Here is a 20,147-nt window from a genome sequence, read left to right as displayed (position 1 = left end):
GTTTCGAGTGATGCTTGTGTCAACATGTTTTACGGGCTGTTATTTCTTTGCATAGAAAAAAACCGGTATCAAATTGCAGATACCTTTCTTAATAACAGTTTAGAGAGAAAACGTTTGCTTTGTTTTATAACAATGTTTTATAATTTTTCAGAAAGAAGTAGGTTTTGTAGGGCATCTACTCTCACAATCATCTTAACGAATCTGATTTAGGGAAACAGCAATTCTTGAGAAACTCTACCCCGTTTGGTTAATTTTCATTCAGTGGTTCTCATGTGGAATTTAGTCAGCGGACAAAAGACGCCAAATGGTGACAACAACTAATTTGATATTATTGGTCAGATGAGGAGTATTCCGAATGTCCATTTTTGTTAGTTTAGTAATTATTGTACCACGCTCAAAATTATCTAGTATTTTTATTACACATTAGATTCTGACATGTAATCAAAGTTTAGTCCAAGTCTCTGCGGCTGCAACAGCTTAGAGTCGTTTATTCTGTAACCATCATGTTGCCTGATAGGTTGTTCTCTGGCATGTCGATTTGGTGCATTCGGTAAATACATTTTTTGGAGGCAAACTCTGTCTAAATGGTCCCTGTGAAGTAGAGAAAACGTTATCATAATCACAAGACCATATCATGATAGCTTCCATGCTTATAAATTCATCCTAAAGAGTAACTTGACACAAGATCGACACCTACATGTATATAGTGTATCACCCCACCCCCCAGGGAATCTGACTATGGCCCCTTAACCATTTTACTAGGAAATCAATATATTTCTATATCCTAATATGAAGTAATTCCTTATAGACTTTAACATTTGGTGTTCTGAATTTGAAGTAAAGTCCTAGACCAGAAAATGCAAAGTAACAACATATTCTGTGCAACATCATGTAGCGATTGGTGGACCGTTCTTGGCACACTGATTTTGGCTTCGGATAACTCCGTTTGCCTGGTCGGGATGTGGGGCTCACGGCGGGTGTAGCCGATTGACGGGGGATGCTTACTCCTCCTAGGCACCTAATCCCACCTCTGGTGTGTCCAGGGGTCCGTGTTTGCCCAACTCTCTATTTTGTATTGCTTATATGAGTTATGAGATTGGTCACTGTTCGTTATCTTCACCTTTCATCAAGAAAGCATAAGCGTTACCTAAGTATTTGACAATTAAACGTCATGCATAAGTATTCGACATTTACATAATCCGTTAATTTTCTACATAGTCATAAATAAGTTGCTTATACACACCTTAGAATAATACACTCTATCTTCTTCAATTCTCTGCACCTACTATACATACAGTTGACATACTATCTGCGTCTAGCCTTGATCCAGAGATAAGCAACATCTTTATTTAGTTTTTGTGAATATGTTCCTGAATAAATATACATATACGAGTACAATGCATGTACATTGAAGAAAAATATCTACAGCTTATATATTTTTTTGCATGGAAAAGAATAGAGGTGAATTCGCAAATCGAAAACAGTATCAATCTTTTTCTCCCTAACACGACTAATATTTTTCATATACCTTCGTTACAAATAAAAAAAATGATTTCAATAACTTCTAAGTTATTGCGGATCCAGAATCTACATACTAATCTAAATTACGTCACGTAATACAAACTCATTCAGGTGCGTAATACTACTGTATCTATCAGCGGGGTGTGTATTAACCAAATTTTCCTCTAAATCTTATCCAATCCATTAAATCATAACTTATCCCCTAAAGCATTACCTGACCCGTTTGGATAGAAATTTTGGCAAAATACAAACACCAACATCAATCAAAGTACTTAAAGTACTCGTGGGAGTTGAACATTGTGGAAATTCAGTTAGAAAAGATAGTACTGGAAGGATAGGGGGATAAATGACTGAATATTATCATGATTTTAGATACAAATCAACTGTTGTTGTTTTTCAAAGCGTTACAACAGCAAACATGGATAATGGAAGGCCCATGGGCCACAACGCTCCTCGAGTAACTGAAGTCGTGTTGTTGTTTTCTAGAATTTCACCCCTTTATATTCTCATGAAAAATGTGACCACATATTATGACCCAAACATTCAAATCAGTATGGTTATCAATGCCTTGCAGTTATGAAGAAGTTTTCCCCCTGTATATATACATTCAAGTTTAATCCTAGTTATAGCTAATTCTAAGGATTCATTACTTGAAAAGGTAGTCCAATATGCTAAACTGTCACCTGAGTATACTACAGTCCTGTAGAGGATCAATGGAATGGTAAATAATTGTATAATAACTCAAAATAAATGAAATGCAAAAAAATTAAAAATTGTCGGGCATCGGAAATGCACAAGCCGAGTTGCGCAAGGAATGGGCATAGAGGGAACCGGCAGAAAAGTTTTCAAGAATTATCAAGCAGGGAGCAAAATTTTGCGTACATAAATTTCAGCCGACTTAAATCCTTTGTGACCTTGACCTTTAACCCTTGACCAAAATCAATAGGCTTCTTTGTCTCATCAAGGGCGATAATCCATCTAAGTTTAATTGAGATCCTACAATTTGTTAAAAAATTATAGTGCAGAAAACAAAATTTTCTCCAAATTTCAGTCTATTTCTAGCCACTGTGACTTTGACCTTGTGACCCCGGAATCGATAGGCTTCTTGTCTTACTTAATCGATCTAAGTTTGATTGAGATCCTATAATTCGTTCAAGAGCTATGGTGCGGAAAACAAAATTTTCTCCAAATTTCAGTCTATTTATAGCCAGTGACCTTGACCTTTGACCTAGTGACCCCAGAATCGATAGGCTTCCTCATCTTACTGAGGGTGACAGTCCATCTAAGTTTGAATGAGATCCTATAATTTGCTCAAGAGCTATGGTGCGGAAATGAAATGTTGATGCGTGCCCGCCTGCCCGCCCAAAGGTACTTCATCAGATCATAAGCCGAATTCGACTTCATCGCAACTCCGCTAAAAATGAAACACTAGTCAAATAATGTTATTTATTGCCAAGGTATTTGGGATATTATACTGTGGCTCAAACAGGGGGTGAATGAACCTGACAGTATGGAAAGCATATAGTGGAATCAGACTTGTGATGCTGGAAATCTATAGTGATTAATAAACTATACATGTACAAGATCCATAACTATTTTTTTTTTTCAGTTTGTGAGGGAGAATCCTCATGTCTCTTTCATCTGTAGACAAATAAACAATGTGTTTTGACCAGAGCAATTTCCAATCCTTTTTGCAGCATAAATTCAACATTGTGGCAACTGGGTTAAACTTTGATAGTGAAGTAATACATGGCAGCACCTTATCCCGGCCATGCTCTTAAAATTTATGTTTGACACACACTCATGACATCCACTCAAACATTACAGAGTGCAGCAAAATCCCATTGTAATAGGGGATTCAAAATGGATAACTGGTACAAAATATGGTACATACTATTCAAAAAGGATAATGAATTTGACATATTGATGTCTTGGAAAAGGAAATTCTGACATCGGGGCTCTAAGCGTTTTCAAACATTGTCATTTGATAAAAGTGTTCTACATTTTTAAAAATAGAGATTAATATGTCTTTACATACATAGGTGAGAAAGTTTCCATTATTCCTAGCCGAGACATACCATGTATGCGCAAAAAATTCATAAACAAATATCACACTACTCACGTAGAAAATGTGGACCTTACCGTCATCAAGCGCAGCGAAACACGGCATTTCGATATTGTAGTCGACGAAAGCTCGGTAACAGTAATGAATAAGGTACACTCATTTTGTATCTATTTCGTGACTTTCTTTATTAAAAGGAACAGTTCTCTAATGTGTAACGTGCAATTACTACGTAATTCAATAACTTGAAGCATGAAGCAGTTTCACTTTGCCACCGGATATAAGAAATTTTATTTCGTATTCCGATCCCAATCGAAAGTTGTTGACTGGGAATGACGTGTTTTAATTCAATCTACATGTAACATCAAGCATTTTTTATATCACATTAAAAACCACCAAATATATACACATACACAATGTTGTAGAGTTATTTCTTGTAAATTTTCTGAGGTTTCGCACCATATTCGATATTTCGCGCCACGGTGTCAATAGGGCTTGTGTGCAGTTGTCGTTCGTTTCCCTATCAATGTTTATAGGTGACGCTGCGCTACAAACGACAATTTTCAACCTTATCTTTTATTTTTCTATGTATATCAGTATCAATTTGATCGAAATCTTGTATTCAAATTGATTTGAATACAATATCATTGCATTTATTTACATGTCAATTATCAAAATTAGATTAATTCAGAAAAGTTACATGGATTATTTAATGGCGGATGTTTATAAAAGTTTATGTTGATTTACCTAGGAGTAAATCAGCTGACACAGAACCCCCGCTGACGACCACTATACAAATCAATACAAATTACTGCGCAGAAAAGTGCGTGATGACCCAGGGAGATTGAACATAGTTCAACTCCCAAAAAAGTAGAATATTTTAATTTTAACTTGCACAAATCGTCCCTAGAGTGGTCAACTTATTTCGACTGGTTAGCTGATTGAGCCGATATTGACCCTGACAATCGAGAGTTGTGAGAATTTTTCAAAATTCAACCTCCTTCTGCTCTCGGAAAATCATCTCGTGTCGTCTTGCCGCTTTAGATATGGGTAATTGTGGTTATTTCGTGTACTTTAATCATTTCTACAGCTGACTACATTCCCCGATTTTCGCCAACAGTGGTTAAATTATCATAAACAAGAAAAACTCAGATTTACCTACCTGTCGAAGCGGCGTGTTGTTCTCTTTTAACTCATAACCGGAAACACTTCAAACGAATTTTCTTGCATAACCGATACATTATGATTTAGGACATGGGTAGCCGTGTACATAAAGTCTTAGTTTGACGCAGATCGAGATTCGAACCAGGGACCTCCGGATGGCGAAGCGAGCACCACGTGACTACTGGATACTTATAGTCCATGTAAGACAACATCAGCTTGACAGCGATCCACGGCGAATAAGTATGCTTATATTCTAAGAGGAGTAACTCTGGTGAATTTATTCAACATCGACAAAATTTGTAGCCACCAGAAAGGAAGACTTCTACAGTAGGCCTCACTCTCTATCTGACCCCAGGGGTCACAACTCAAATGAACTTGAACACAGTGTGATATCTTATTATTTTATTTACTTCAACGTGCATGTAATGTCGATTCATTCACTCCTAGTTTTCATTAACCCATTCCATGTGTGAAAGGTGCTTTCAATCATCGCTGATAAAATCAGCATCAGGGTTCTGGTAAGAATTTAGCTATTCTGAATGGAATCTAAACCTAAATACTTAACTCGTGTCTGATCCCTCAGGTTGTATCGATGTATGTAATTATAATATTAAATAAACTTTCAAGTAAACTGCTATTTATTTTGTGTGGATTTTTTATTTCATTATTATCTCTCCCCCCCCCCCCCCTAATTTTTTGGGGGTAATCACCGCTGTAGTGCTTCCTAACAATCTTACTGCTGTGGTTTAAAATGCTTCTGTTGATTTGTATTTAATTTTTAACTTTTGAAAATGTTTATTTATATACATGTGGTACGCAGGTAAATGTGTTCTGCATGTTTACCTTTGTGATAATTAGTATTTAAGTTTGTCTGTGGTGCCCGGTAGTCGGTTAGTGAGCTCTGTAGAGCTCCTGTTGTTTGTATTGTACACAGACATTGAATAAAATTTACTTACTTATCAATAAAATGCAGACCAAACCCGGTGGGATCCGGGTTATAATAGGTCCTTAGTACCCCTTGCTTGTCGTAAGAAGCGACTAAATGGGACGGTCCTTCGGATGAGACCGTAAAAACCGAGGCCCTGTGTCACAGCAGGTGTAGCACGATAAAGATGTTCAAAAGGTCGTAAGCGCCAAGCACCTAGACCTAAAATTTTGCAGCCCTTCACCGTCAATGATGAAGTTTCCATATGAGTGAAAACTTCTTGAGAGGGACGTTAAATAATGTACAATCAATCAAACCAAACCACTACATGTATGTAAATGAAAACAACAACGTGATAGAACTGTGCTCCATTCCACGGTGTGTTAACCTGATCATTCTATACAGTGGCGGCTTCCTCCATTCCACGGTGTGTTAACTTGATCATTCTATACAGTGGCGGCTTCCTCCATTCCACGGTGTGTTAACTTGATCATTCTATACAGTGGCGGCTTCCTCCATTCCACGGTGTGTTAACCTGATCATTCTATCCAGTGGCGGCTTCCTCCATTCCACGGTGTGTTAACCTGATCATTCTATACAGTGGCGGCTTCCTCCATTCCACGGTGTGTTAACTTGATCATTCTATACAGTGGCGGCTTCCTCCATTCCACGGTGTGTTAACCTGATCATTCTATACAGTGGCGGCTTCCTCCATTCCACGGTGTGTTAACTTGATCATTCTATACAGTGGCGGCTTCCTCCATTCCACGGTGTGTTAACTTGATCATTCTATACAGTGGCGGCTTCCTCCATTCCACTATGCAAGGTGAAGATAACGATATTATTATACAGCCGTGGCTTCGTCCATTCCACGGTGTATTATTTTGATAATTTTATACAGCCACTATGTCTTATCAATCTCATAACTTCTATAAGCAATACAAAATAAATAGTTGGGCAAACACGGGCCCCTGGACACACCAGAGGTGGTGTCTTATTTTGATAATTTCATACAGCCACGGATTGGTTCATCCACGGTGTGTTAATTTGATAGTGGCTTCCTCCATTTCACTATGTCTTATTTTTGATAATTTTATACAGCCGTGACATCGTCCATTCCACGGTGTATTATTTTGATAATTTTATACAGCCGTGGCTTCGTCCATTCCACGGTGTATTATTTTGATAATTTTATACAGCCGTGGCTTCGTCCATTCCACGGTGTATTATTTTGATAATTTTATACAGCCGTGACTTCGTCCATTCCACGGTGTATTATTAAATTTTGATAATTTTATACAGCCGTGACTTCGTCCATTGCTGTTGTAATGACAAATTGTAGCTTTGTTGTTTGACAGCATTCAGAAAAATTAGATGTGCAAATCACGAAGCCGTATTTTCCTTCGAGCATTCTTTGGAACACAACTTAATCGGTGTCTCTGATGATGAGGAAGATTTTTAAAGAAAATAGAAATATTGCATGACAATTTTGAATTATTTCCTCACTTAGAGGCCATTTTGAATGTTTTTACCCCAGTTGTTGGGTTTTTTCCCTGAACGTTTTACCTTCAGTTTCAGTCGTGGTATAATACTTCAACAGACTTGGATATTCGTGAAGAGAAACATTGAATCATTTCAAGTACTGGATGTCTTAGAGCGGCTAGAGTTCATCTTATGAATTAGCGGATGCAGCATCTGAGTCGAATCTGAACTTAGATGGGGTTTTTGTTTATTTTGGGGTGGGGGTCTTTTTCTTACTTCTGTTCACGAATATTCATATATAAACGTAAGCCTACTAGGATACATTTACAGCATTAGAGACAGGACACGAGGAATCAAGCTACATTGACTCCGGCGGAACATAATAGTACACATTTGAAAAAGACTCAAATTATTTTCATACACACTGTTAAAAATGATTCTGTTACGATACAGCTGGAAAGGAGTGAAAACGTTCTCATTACTTTCAAACTACGTTTGCAAGCTAATTAACACCAAGACGAAAATCGCCCGAGCCTCTCTACTGTTATAAGATATCTAACTGCAACAGTATTAGTTATTCAGCAATGAGCAAACATTGCATTACTAAATGCATATAATCTCAGGGTGCCTGCATATTTAATTTTCACAAACTGTAATTGTCATGCTTTCATTTTAAAGATTCTAAAACATTCCCCTATAGGACTTTTTTTTTTTTAAATCTCTGAAGTATGCCAACTCCAGTCCGGGACGTTAAATCCAGTTTTAGTTAAGAAATATCAATTCATCATACGGATACACAAAGCAAATCCTCAAAACCCTGACATGGACCTAGTCCGGCTTCAGAGTCGTGGAATGATACTATAGAAATGCAATCGTGCTGCAGGAGGATACTTTCGTGTAATTAGACAAATTGTATCCTTTTGATTCTTGAAATATTTGTACCAGTGGTGGGGTTGGGATCCCCTTTTTTTTCGTCAGAAAATTTTGCTTTAAAAAGGCAAAAATAAATAAAATGAGTACATACAATTTCTTTTCGGTCAATTTCCAATGATGTAGTCCATGCAGTAGTATATACATATATAATACCGTCAGTTAAAGGTTTACATGTACAGTGTATTGTCCAGAAGTATGTAGTGGCAAAATAGTAAAAGGTGCAAATATACATTCTAACCTGGGTAAACATTCGGTTACAGTTGTATTTTTAAAATTGTTACTTCAATCACCGGGGTGTATAAGTGGAAGAGGACATTAATCTTGCCGTTCCAGTATATTCATTTAAAAACACTTTATTCTTTTGTGATATGGTTCTGTCCTCGTGAACAAATGTAAAATTGACCTTTCTTTCCCATAAATTAAGAGGGTATACCGGTATCCTTTGCCCTGTTTTGTTGTTAATACACCTATTATTATATTATGTAAAGCCTTCATCAGTGTATGCACTTACGAGGGCATTGCAGTTGTAAGAACATGTCTTGTTTTATGCTTTTGCTGAATGTTAAAATTTAGCTTAGATATTCAGAACAGGAATTTTTTTTCTAGATTTCATAGACTGTGGGAGAAGTGATACTTTTTCACTAGAACTCAGGTGACCGATAAGGCCCGTGAGCCTCTCCTTTTCTTCTTGAAATTTTACATTTTGGATTATTGAGAAAAATTGGGATCACGTTTCATTGCGAGGTATATCAATGCTGCAGTGTATAAAATATGAAAGCTTGAGATGTTGGCAAGTGAGCACTTTATATTTTCTGAAGCAACATATTCTTCAAAATTGTCACTTTTTGGCAAAAACTAAGGATATTACATCATATTGAATATTTTCATTCAATTTCTAAGTTCCTACATCCCGATAGCACCCTTTTACTGAAATAAAACGGTATGATTTTCACCACTGTCACCTGTACTGTGCTCTACTGTATTGATAATCAGACCGATTCCATATTATGGCTGATACTGGTTTAGAATCGGGCGTGGCATAAAACGCCAAACCATCTATCAAAAGGGAGGCAACTCTTCTCTCTTCAGTAAACTATTTCGAGTACAAGTGCGCTGTATGCCAAATAGTTTATACAGGTGTAAGTCACAAAAAGGTACTATAAAGCATACTATCTCAGAATAAGTTCTTTGTTGTGTTGTCAGTAAAGCATACTATCTCAGAATAAGTTCTTTTGTTGTGTTGTCTATAAAGCATACTATCTCAGAATAAGTTCTTTCTTGTGTTGTCTATAAAGCATACTATCTCAGAATAAGTTCTTTTGATGTGTTGTCTATAAAGCATACTATCTCAGAATAAGTCCTTTTGATATGTTGTCAATAAAGCATACTATCTCAGAATAAGTCCTTTTGATATGTTGTCAATAAAGCATACCATCTCAGAATAAGTTCTTTTGATATGTTGTCAATAAAGCATACTATCTCAGAATAAGTTCTTTTGTTGTGAGGTCTATAAAGCATACTATCTCAGAATAAGTTCTTTTGTTGTGTGGTCTATAAAGCATACTATCTCAGAATAAGTTCTTTGTTGTGTTGTCTATAAAGCATACTATCTCAGAATAAGTTCTTTTGTTGTGTTGTCTATAAAGCATACTATCTCAGAATAAGTTCTTTTGTTATGTTGTCTATAAAGCATACTATCTCAGAATAAGTTCTTTGTTGTGTTGTCAGTAAAGCATACTATCTCAGAATAAGTTCTTTTGATGTGTTGTCTATAAAGCATACTATCTCAGAATAAGTTCTTTTGTTGTGTTGTCTATAAAGCATACTATCTCAGAATAAGTTCTTTTGATATGTTGTCAGAATACAGACAACTAGGAAACAACGTTTGGAGTCCGTCATGGATGCTCTGTCAACAGTATTTCCTTCCATGTCTGAAGATAATATTCACAACACACACATCACTGTATATTTTATTCCCTCGTTCCGAAGGACATCTAATTTTATTATTTTTTCATCTTTTCATTGAATTTCAATACTTTATAATAATATATTTATGACACACACACACACAAGATACAAGTAATACAAAAAAATGACATAAAAATGGACTCTTCTGACAACAATGGTTTCTCAGCAATATGTCTTCACTTCACCAGCGAAGTCCACAACGACTGTTACGCTACAGCCTCTTGCAGCGTTGCATGATAAATTATTGCCATTCAATTAATGTTACACCTCCTGTTACAGTCAGCTCCATTCATGCATCCCAACACAGTGTTTTGGTGTACACTGAATAAAGCATTCATCTAGTAAAATCGCATGCATTGTGCAATTCTAATTTTATATATAAAAAAAAAAACTTTCATTCAAATTTGTCTGTGTCTTTGAGACTGACGCCAACATTCAAAGTTCTTAAAAAATATTCAGTCTCATTCTGTTAGTGTCATTCCAATGGGTGTTCCTCTAGTCTACCGATGCAAACAGAGGCATGCGTTGTAAACTGTAAAACCAATCTGTGCCCTCTCTCTAACTATCATAATTTAAAATATAAAAAACCGATCCAGCTGAACAAGTTACTTAAATGGCAGATATATCACAAATGTACATATATACACAGTGGATTTCTATGGATTCTAACATAGCACTTTTTATCGGAATGCTTCATAGAATATGTCTCATTAAGTCTGAGTATACAGATATTTCACAGCTTGACAGTTAATGGTTTGCGGGGGAAATAACAGCATGTAACATCTGGGAATATATTTGCTGATTGTATGTCATTGAATCCATATTCAGCTGCCTTCACAGAGAAAATAACTAGAAGATTGCAAAAAATTGGACTCTGTTGCACAATAAAACCAGTTGCAGTCTGTCAGGGCTGTCCATGGTTTAAAATGTTCTGAGATCCTAGTATCACAAAATGTACACAGAACTGATTAGACACCGAGTGAAGACACTCCAATATAAAATACTGTGTTCACCATTTGGTTTGACACGAATCTAACCAACGATTCAATCTCTCTAGAGTCGCGGATCCTGAATCCATCTGCTCTTCTTTGATTGTATTTCACTGAACCAAGTGCCAAAAATCTTCAGTTCCTCACACTGCTGGCTACCGAGTCTTCAGCTCCTCACACTGCTGGCTACCGAGTCTTCAGTGCGGTGGCATGTGTCCGAACCTCTCCCGTTCCATCGCCAGCTGTCTCTGAATTGCTTCATGTTGAGCAGCTTGTGCTGATAGCTGAAAATTGTACACGAAACAAATGAAATTATGAAAATATAAACAAAGGGAAATAACCCATCAACAATCTGGGAGCAAATAAGAATTTGATTTTTTCCAAACTTTTAATTTGATTTAAACTATAAAATGAGTAGAATATTACAAAAATTCAAACTCAAAAGTATAGGACATTAAAATTTTGGATTGGTTCAATGCCTTGCCTTTACCTGATGGGCCAGTCCTGGGTCTGCGTAGGCGGCTCTCCTGTAAAACTCGCTCTGTAACATTTCCTGCTCCCCTCGGGACAAAAGCCCCGCATGGGGAGGGAGACCGGGAGGTAAAGAGGGGAGGTGCCCTGCAGGTGTGCCCGAAGATGCACTCACAGCTAGAGGGTCGGCTCCTGCAGAAGAAAAGAATGGATTAGATCTGAAATCAGACAACAATGTTAGGACTTATCAACATCATACAAACGAATAAATCTTGTGTCTTATTTTTCCATTCAAGAAAAGATTATTGTTCCAGAGCTAGCTAGGTTCATAAATTGCATAATTTGGCCTTGTACAATTTCCCAGACTTCAAAATCACTGATTATGTGTAAAGGACCCACAGTCATCATTAAGATTCAAGATGACTGCCATCTCTCATCGTTCTTCAACTGACCTTTGTATACTGATAACATAATTTTCATCATCAATCCCAATTCTTGAATTACTGCACAAAATATGCCCACTATGTAGGCTTTCAACCAATTCGTCACATGCGCACCGACCTCTGATCAAATGTTTTGATCGATAGTATAATCATTTAGAACTTTCTGGATCATGAGCTGGGGTGGTATAAATATTAATTGTTTTGAACAAAATAACAAACTCTTATTTTTCAATATATGAATAGATTGAAGTCTCGCCTGTACAACCGTGGAAAATTAACCCCTACCTGACATAGAAAAATTAATAAAGGGGCAGGGAAGCGAATTCATGCGATCCGCATGCCTACCTCCTTTTCAAACGTCTTTTGATAAGATTTCTACAGACTTGGGACTGAATGAATTATATTCCATAATTTGTACAGCAACTATGGATCAAAGGCTTCTGTTTCTTAATTTTGACACTCTCAAATGTTCTTTCTAAATTAAAAGACATTTAATGAGCCATTTAAAAACTTGCATATAAAAAAATTATATTAATGGTATCAAATAGTACAATCAATCTACAACTTAACATCTACAATTTAAGCAAAAATGTCTAGCCACAACAAGCAAGTCAAACGTCAGTGCTAGAAGTCTAAAACACTTTCTACAAAGTTCTATGTATTAAATTCAAAACAGCTAGCTGTAAGAGAGCACAAGTAAAAAATTGCTTTTTGTATACAGTAGTCTCAAGCTTTTTTTTTTAAATAATGCTTTTCCTCAAAAATAACTTAAAACTAAAAGTGTAACATAACAAAAGAAAGCAATTTATTTCTACCAACCAAATCAAAAACAACAAGCAAGAACTCAATTAGACTGTAAAATTTTTAATTGGCTCATTAAATGCATGTCTGATATTTTTCTTCGAGCACTGATTTTTGAATTTTTTTTTATTCTTATCAAATGAAAACTTACTATTAAACTGATAAACCAATTGTGAGGCGGCGGGGTCGATAATTCCGCCTGCCCCCCATTCGTGTTTGGAGCGGAGGATACACTCATTTGTTACCCTCTGCATGTAGATTTGTTCATTAGTGAGACGTTGCGTACAAATTTGGTATATCATTCTTCCAGTCATTTGATCACTACGCAGAATATCTGCAATGGAAATGGTTTTACATCAGTAGAAGTGAATGCAATTCTTACCTGGACCAAACGGAGTCAGAAGGGAAGGAGGGGGTCCCCCTATGGGGTGGAAAGGTGACGGGGGAGGAGGAGGGCCACCTCCAGCGTTGGTCTCCCCTGGATGTAGGTGTAGATGCGTGTGTGAGTGTGAATGAGTGTGAGTATGGGCACCAGGTGGCCCTGGTCCCACCGGAGGAGTCGGCAGTCCCAGGCTAGCCATCTGCAGTCGGACCAACGGGTCCGCCGACAGAGCCATTCGCTCGGCGTGGAGACGCTCTGCAGATAATCGCTCAGCAACTGCTGCAGATCCATATTGAAAAAGTTCCGGTGGAAAATGGGGACCCGGGGGTACTCCTAAATTCAACATAGTAATATAACAACAGATGTCAAGATATGTCAGTCTTAACAAGGAGCTGGCTCTGAAAGGTTCATCTACATACAAACATAAGTAACAACAGATGTCAGTCTTAACAAGGAGCTGGTACTGAAAGGTTCATCTACATACAAACATAAAACATCCACGGTACAAAATAACATTAAAAATTGTATAAATTTCAAATCAAACTATAAAGTTGTGTAAATCTAGAAATATTTGTTATGTTGTATAACAATCACTCAATAAGCACATGATGGATTACCCAGTCTCTCCAGCCTTTCTCTCTCCCTCTGCATCAGGTCACTGGCAATGCTGCTGGGCGGGTACACCCCTGGTATGTGAGACCCCGAGGGACCACCAGGGTGTCCGAGTGCCGCTGGGGGATAATTTCCGTATCTCCTCTGGAATTCTAACCACTGGGGATCCATGGGATTTAATCCATGCGGAGGCAGTAATCGCTCCAGCCCTATTGATGGAGTCATAAAGGGTGGAAATCATTAAAGCTGTGCACGCAGATTGTGGTTTAGATAAATATATTGTTTTCTGTTTCTGGCCTATCACTTTTACTAGATGGAGAATATACTAAAATTCATTTCAACAAGCACAATGGCAGAAGCTTTGTACTTTCCAAAAAACTGAGAGTTTGTGCATTTTTTCTCGAACAACCCCACCCCTACCTCCCAAATTTAGATTCAGGCCTGGTCCTGTGTGAAGTTCTAGTCTCCTAGTATACAATGGTAGCCTACCTGGAGGTTTCATTTCCAAGTCCTGTTTCATTTTCTCCCTCATCTCCATTTCTCTGATCTCGCGTTCTCGAATCTCTCTCTCCCGTGCATCTCTTTCTCGTTTGTCTCTCTCAAGCTCCAGCTCCAACCTGTAAAACATAATGTAATCGTTATTCCACTGAACTCCAGCTGTCACATGGAAAATTGTTTCTTGCCATTTCTATTTAGTACAAACCTTTCCCTGGAGCCCGGGGGGTACATGGGTATTCTGTAATTCAGCAGGTGATCCATCCCAGGATGGTAGGGTCCATAAGGTCCAGGATGGGACATTGGTGAAGGCTCACCACCTACGAAACAAGGGAGAAAAATCACAACACAGGCCTAAGATTTTAAAGCTCTGTACGCGCAGAAAAATCACAACACAGACCTAAGATTTAAAGCTCTGTATGCGCAGAGTGGTTCCCTAGTTTCACATGGATTCATCACCAAAGAAATAAATGACCTTGTATTGCATCCCATACCCTTACCCAAACACTACACTTACCCACACCCTACACTTACCCATACCCATACACTACACTTAACCACACCCTACACTTACCCATAACCATACACTACACTTACCCACATCCTACACCTACCCATACCCCTACACTACACTTACCCATACACTACACTTACCCACACCCTACACTTACCCATACACTACACTTACCCACACCCTACACTTACCCATAACCATACACTACACTTACCCACACCCTACACTTACCCATACACTACACTTACCCATACCCTACACTTACCCACACCCTACACTTACCCATACCCTACACTACACTTACCCATACACTACACTTACCCATACCCCTACACTACACTTACCCATACACTACACTTACCCACACCCCTACACTACACTTACCCATACACTACACTTACCCACACCCTACACTTACCCATACCCATACACTACACTTACCCACACCCTACACTTACCCACACCCTACACTTACCCATACACTACACTTACCCATACACTACACTTACCCACACCCTACACTTACCCATACCCTACACTTACCCATACACTACACTTACCCATACACTACACTTACCCATACACTACACTTACCCATACCCTACACTTACCCATACCCTACACTTACCCATACCCATACACTACACTTACCCATACCCTACACTTACCCATACCCTACACCTACCCATACCCTACACTTACCCACACCCTACACTTACCCATACCCTACACTTACCCATGCTTATGGTGGGTTTCTTGGCGTATTCACTAAGCTGCCTTAAGGCTGGTGTGTCTGGATAAGACCTGGGGGTCGTCTGCCTCTCGTAGTGCTGTGGCACATTGATCAGACTGCTCGTAATCTGGGCGTCAGCTGTAGAGTTTGGGGGCGGAGTCTCGGGTTTTTTCTTCAAGACAAACATGAAATAATTCTTAATATTATATTCCTCCATAAAACCAAATGAAAAATAATCCCAATCTATGTAGTACTTTGTAAGAACCATACAACTAGACAACAGTCAACTGGTACCTTTTCCTCGACCTTGACTGGTGGGGTCTGCTGGGGAGGGTTGGGGGCCACAGGTGCACTACTTTTCTGCTTCTGGGCCAGTTTAGACTCTGGTAAAGCTTTCAGTACAATATCACATCGGGAACATATATTGGAACCTCTGTCCCAAACTTTCATTAACCTGAAACGAATAAAAAGTTGTTTTCATTTTCCATGATGATTTATCACTATTATTTATTTCTCTACTTAATATAGCTTAAAATTCACTCCGAATATTGATAATATTGATACCCATTTTGTCCATTTTCACCTAGTTTAATTTATTTGAAAGTCACTGCAGTTCTGGTTTACAGTGAAAATTAAAGTAACGAGTTTAACTGATGTAATTACCGGTACTTTGATTCCTTGCTGCCAGTAAGTACCTCCACATTACACTGTGAAGGGGGTGGTTCTGGGGTGGGGTCTCTGGTGACCACACCTCCTTCTCTATCACTGTCGGCATCATCCATATCAATCTCTGGTGATTTCTCGGACTTGGCCTCCACGTGACTTGTTCCTGTCGCTTCAGCACTCCGCCGTTCCGTTGACGGTTTGTTAAGTCCAGACAATTCCGACACAGATGGAAACTGCTTCGACCCTATGGATAAGTCTAATGAAGGTTCAGTTTTCACATGACTGAGATCAAAGTTAATGTCTGCTTTCTTTCGATTGTCTGACTCAATGTTGTCTTTGGTTTTGAAGCACACGCCCGGAAGGCTTTCCTGTGGGGGTGGTGTCACTCTTTCTTTCTTAATTGTAGTCAAGTCTCTCAAACCAGAAGAGCTGATAGCATTTTGATAAACTGGAGTCACAAGAGTAGGGGCCAGTGTCGTCTGCTGTTCTAGATATGGCAACCCTGATACAGGAGCAAAGCTAGAGTTTGAAGAGAACTTTAGATCTGGGACAGACAGTGAAGTGGTTGGCTCCTGATTGGCCAAAAATGCTGGTTTATGTAAGACTGGTTGACTGGATGACTCCAGCTTGTGATTGCCAACCTTTGGTGAATGCAGGGTTGGTTCGGGACGAATGGCAGACGATGATGAAGTCACAGATGTGGCAGTAGAGAGTGAGGCTGGGCTATCGGATGAGGACAAGGAATTCACAGAAGTAAATACTGAGTGAGAGAACGAGTTTGAATTCACATGTATGGGGTCTGGATGGGAACAGAATGGTTTTAAGGGAAGGGACAATGGTGTTTTAGTTTTGGTGAGGTGCTGGGTGATGGGAGGGGTGGAGGTGAGGGATTTGGAGGAGGGTGATGTGGGACTAGAGGAGGGAATCACAGGTTCAGGGTGGACAATGGCTCTGGTTTGAGTACTGTCATTGTAAGATGAAGGTTTGGAGGACTGATGAGTTTTCACTTCAGTGTCCACAGACCTAGGTGTGCTGGGAGGAGACGAAGAGCTCAAATCATCCTGTAACAAAGGAAATAAAATCATTAGGCACCGAACATTACAGGAGATTCTTGATGTGTTCTATCAATACTTTGTATGTGTGAATTACACATCCATACACTTATTTTCTTGACAACGTAAATATTCTAAATTCAAATTAATATAAACATTTCCAATATCTTGATAACAAAGTCGAAAATGTTCTCCTTTCTCTCACTAGCCTTCTGTTTTTCATTTTTTCTCAGTATTTCAATACCCAGACCTAATCTATTACAACAGTAGTGCCTTATCTATTTCACATGACCGCTGCCAGGATTGTGGCCCTGACTAGCTCTGTCTCTCTAACTTAATAAGCATACTATTGTCACACCATATTCCTCTATGTCATAATGATGCCTAGGCCTCATTAATACATCATCATTACTGAGGCCCCTACCTGATTGTCTACATCATTACTGAGGTCCTACCTGATTGTCTACATCATTACTGAGGCCACTACCTGATTGTCTACATCATTACTGAGGCCCTACCTGATTGTCTACATCATTACTGAGGCCCCTACCTGATTGTCTACATCATTACTGAGGCCCCTACCTGATTGTCTACATCATTACTGAGGCCCCTACCTGATTGTCTACATCATTACTGAGGTCCTACCTGATTGTCTACATCATTACTGAGGTCCTACCTGATTGTCTACATCATTACTGAGGCCCTACAGTGTTTTCCCTAAGAACCGGCCGCCGGCCAAATTGACCGTTTCAAACGATTTTCTGGCCGGTTCAAATATAAAAAATCAAAAAATAATATGTTGTCAATTTCAGTGATGTTGATTTACATGATTGATCTTTGCAAAGAATGTATGCGGTAGCAATTGGTTGGCTATAAATATCTTTCATATTTCTTCCTTGTTTATGTTTTTATCGAGAGCTTTTTGAAACGGCGATTTTGATTGGACGATATTTTAAACTCTCACCTTGCGCGTGAGAAGCACATGGCAGTGAAAAATAATGAAGCGTCGAACGAATACATTACATGATTTCTTCCAGTCAAAACATCGCAATTAACAGTGTTTTCCCTAAGAACCGGCCGCCGGCCAAATTGACCGTTTCAAACGATTTTCTGGCCGGTTCAAATATAAAAAATCAAAAAATAATATGTTGTCAATTTCAGTGATGTTGATTTACACGATCGATCTTTGCAAAGAATGTATGCGGTAGCAATACACGTATCAACACTTCGCGAAAGTTACGTCCCTTGTCCGCCATCTCCCGGATAAAAATCGTATTTCCCTACGTTGGCCTTTGTAATTTTCCTATCTGTAGCTTTGACATCTGTTATTTTTCCATCAATTGCAGTCAACTACAATATGCCCCAGATTGGGGCAACCCATTAACTTGTATGAAAACTTGGTAATTGGCTAAAATTCAAAGTAATAAAATCTTACATTTGGTAAGGTAAAGAAGGTAAACTTGGTTTTTCACCGATTGACCTTTGGCTGACCCCGCAAAGGGATGTAATTCGCGGCGAAGTGTTGATAGGTGTATTGGTTGGCTATAAATATCTTTCATATTTCTTCCTTGTTTATGTTTTTATCGAGAGCTTTTTGAAACGACGATTTTGATTGGACGATATTTTAAACTCTCACCTTGCGCGTGAGAAACACATGGCAGTGAAAAATAATGAAGCGTCGAACGAATACATTACATGATTTCTTCCAGTCAAAACATCGCAAAGGTGTGTATTTAACACCACTGTGACTAATTTGTCTGAGGTAAAAATGTTCAACCCTTTGGTATATATTAAAAAATGTAGGTTAAAAAGTGGCATATGAACAAGGGTCATTTTGCCCCCTGAAATGCCTCAGAATGCAGGATTTTGCGTCTAATTTTCCAAAATTTCCATACCCCCTCCCCCCCCCCCCGGCCTGTTACAATTCTAAATGGGCCTGTTCAAATGAAATGAATGGAAAACACTGCCCTACCTGATTGTCTACACCATTACTGAGGCCCTACCTGATTATTGTCTACATCTCCTTCATTACTGAGGTCCTCCAGACTACTACCACTGCTACTGTCGGATATTGACTCTGAGTCGGACCGGTCCTCTGCTCGTTTCTTTTTAGTCGACTTGTCGTCACTGTCAGAGTTGGCTTGACGTTTCTTTCCTTTTGACTTTGGTTCCTCTTTCTGTAATTACAATGCAGTAAAGTATTGTATACAGACATGATTCTACAGAAAGGTAGAAAAGGTGAAAGGGGGCCCCCGTCTGGGGGTACTCCTCCAGCAGGGCATTTAGGGGCAGTGCCCCTAGATCTGGCCTCAAGATCGTAAACTGAGAATATTCATAAGTCTAAATTTCAAATCCAGCTAACTTTTGAAATATTTTTCATAAACAAATAAAATTTTCATTATATGTTTGCATTTGAATTTATATTATAACCCTGCAGTTTTATAAACATCTGTGCTAGATAAATCTCAAGATATAAGTAATAAAATTTTTGACTCAAGTCTATTCTCAGGTCTTGGGACCAGGGGGTCAGGGGGCCTAAAGGTCCATGGCTGAAAATGGATATTTTGACTAAGCTTTTCCGAAAATGAATTGTGAACCAATTTTGAGGATTCAAACTTTATAAAAATGCTAATAGTAAATCTGTGGGTAAAGGTCCTATGCAAACTATCAACACTTGACTAAAAGGTTCTTCAAAAGCTGGACCTTGTCAATGGCCTTACACATTACTGTCATCTCTTTGTACTACTTTTACAGATGTTTTTGTAAAGCCCACGTTTACAGTCAGTGTACAGTCTGCTTATTAAGCAATATCGTAATAATTCAACCAATCAACGAGAAGAATACAATGACGAAATACTGACCGCTATGTGAAATTCAAAGTCAAAACCATTCCGGAAAATAAGATTCGTAAACAGTGAAATTTATTGAACAATT

General features: G+C 38.6%; 1 protein-coding gene and 1 long non-coding RNA gene across 9 annotated transcripts in view; both read right to left on the bottom strand.

Annotated features, from left to right (window-relative positions):
• Window positions 1-395: 395 nt before the first annotated feature.
• LOC130051189 (uncharacterized) lies at window positions 396-6,186 on the bottom strand. Its single transcript, XR_008799555.1, has 3 exons — window positions 4,746-6,186; window positions 1,244-1,370; window positions 396-591 (listed from the first exon to the last, which is right to left on the bottom strand). It is a non-coding gene; the product is annotated as an uncharacterized LOC130051189 (long non-coding RNA).
• A 3,859-nt stretch (window positions 6,187-10,045) lies between these two features.
• Window positions 10,046-20,147, bottom strand: part of LOC125664204 (arginine-glutamic acid dipeptide repeats protein-like) — a 92,725-nt gene continuing 82,623 nt past the window's right edge. For 5 of the 8 annotated variants that reach the window (XM_056152575.1, XM_056152576.1, XM_056152578.1 and 2 more), the window contains 10 exons: window positions 19,217-19,390; window positions 16,159-17,222; window positions 15,790-15,949; window positions 15,499-15,667; window positions 14,457-14,568; window positions 14,243-14,370; window positions 13,759-13,962; window positions 13,142-13,474; window positions 11,529-11,707; window positions 10,046-11,328 (listed from right to left, as the gene is read on the bottom strand). In XM_056152575.1, the coding sequence (XP_056008550.1) occupies window positions 11,242-11,328; window positions 11,529-11,707; window positions 13,142-13,474; window positions 13,759-13,962; window positions 14,243-14,370; window positions 14,457-14,568; window positions 15,499-15,667; window positions 15,790-15,949; window positions 16,159-17,222; window positions 19,217-19,390 (2,610 nt within the window). In that variant the 3' untranslated portion in view covers window positions 10,046-11,241. Of the gene's footprint in view, window positions 11,329-11,528; window positions 11,708-12,910; window positions 13,094-13,141; window positions 13,475-13,758; window positions 13,963-14,242; window positions 14,371-14,456; window positions 14,569-15,498; window positions 15,668-15,789; window positions 15,950-16,158; window positions 17,223-19,216; window positions 19,391-20,147 lie in introns of all 8 variants that reach the window. The other 3 variants (XM_056152580.1, XM_056152581.1, XM_056152582.1) reach the window with 3 other exon arrangements.

This window comes from Ostrea edulis, chromosome 1 (genome assembly GCF_947568905.1).
Source record: "Ostrea edulis chromosome 1, xbOstEdul1.1, whole genome shotgun sequence".
NCBI classification, from domain to species: domain Eukaryota; kingdom Metazoa; phylum Mollusca; class Bivalvia; order Ostreida; family Ostreidae; genus Ostrea; species Ostrea edulis.
This window is presented reverse-complemented; position numbering and strand designations above follow the sequence as displayed.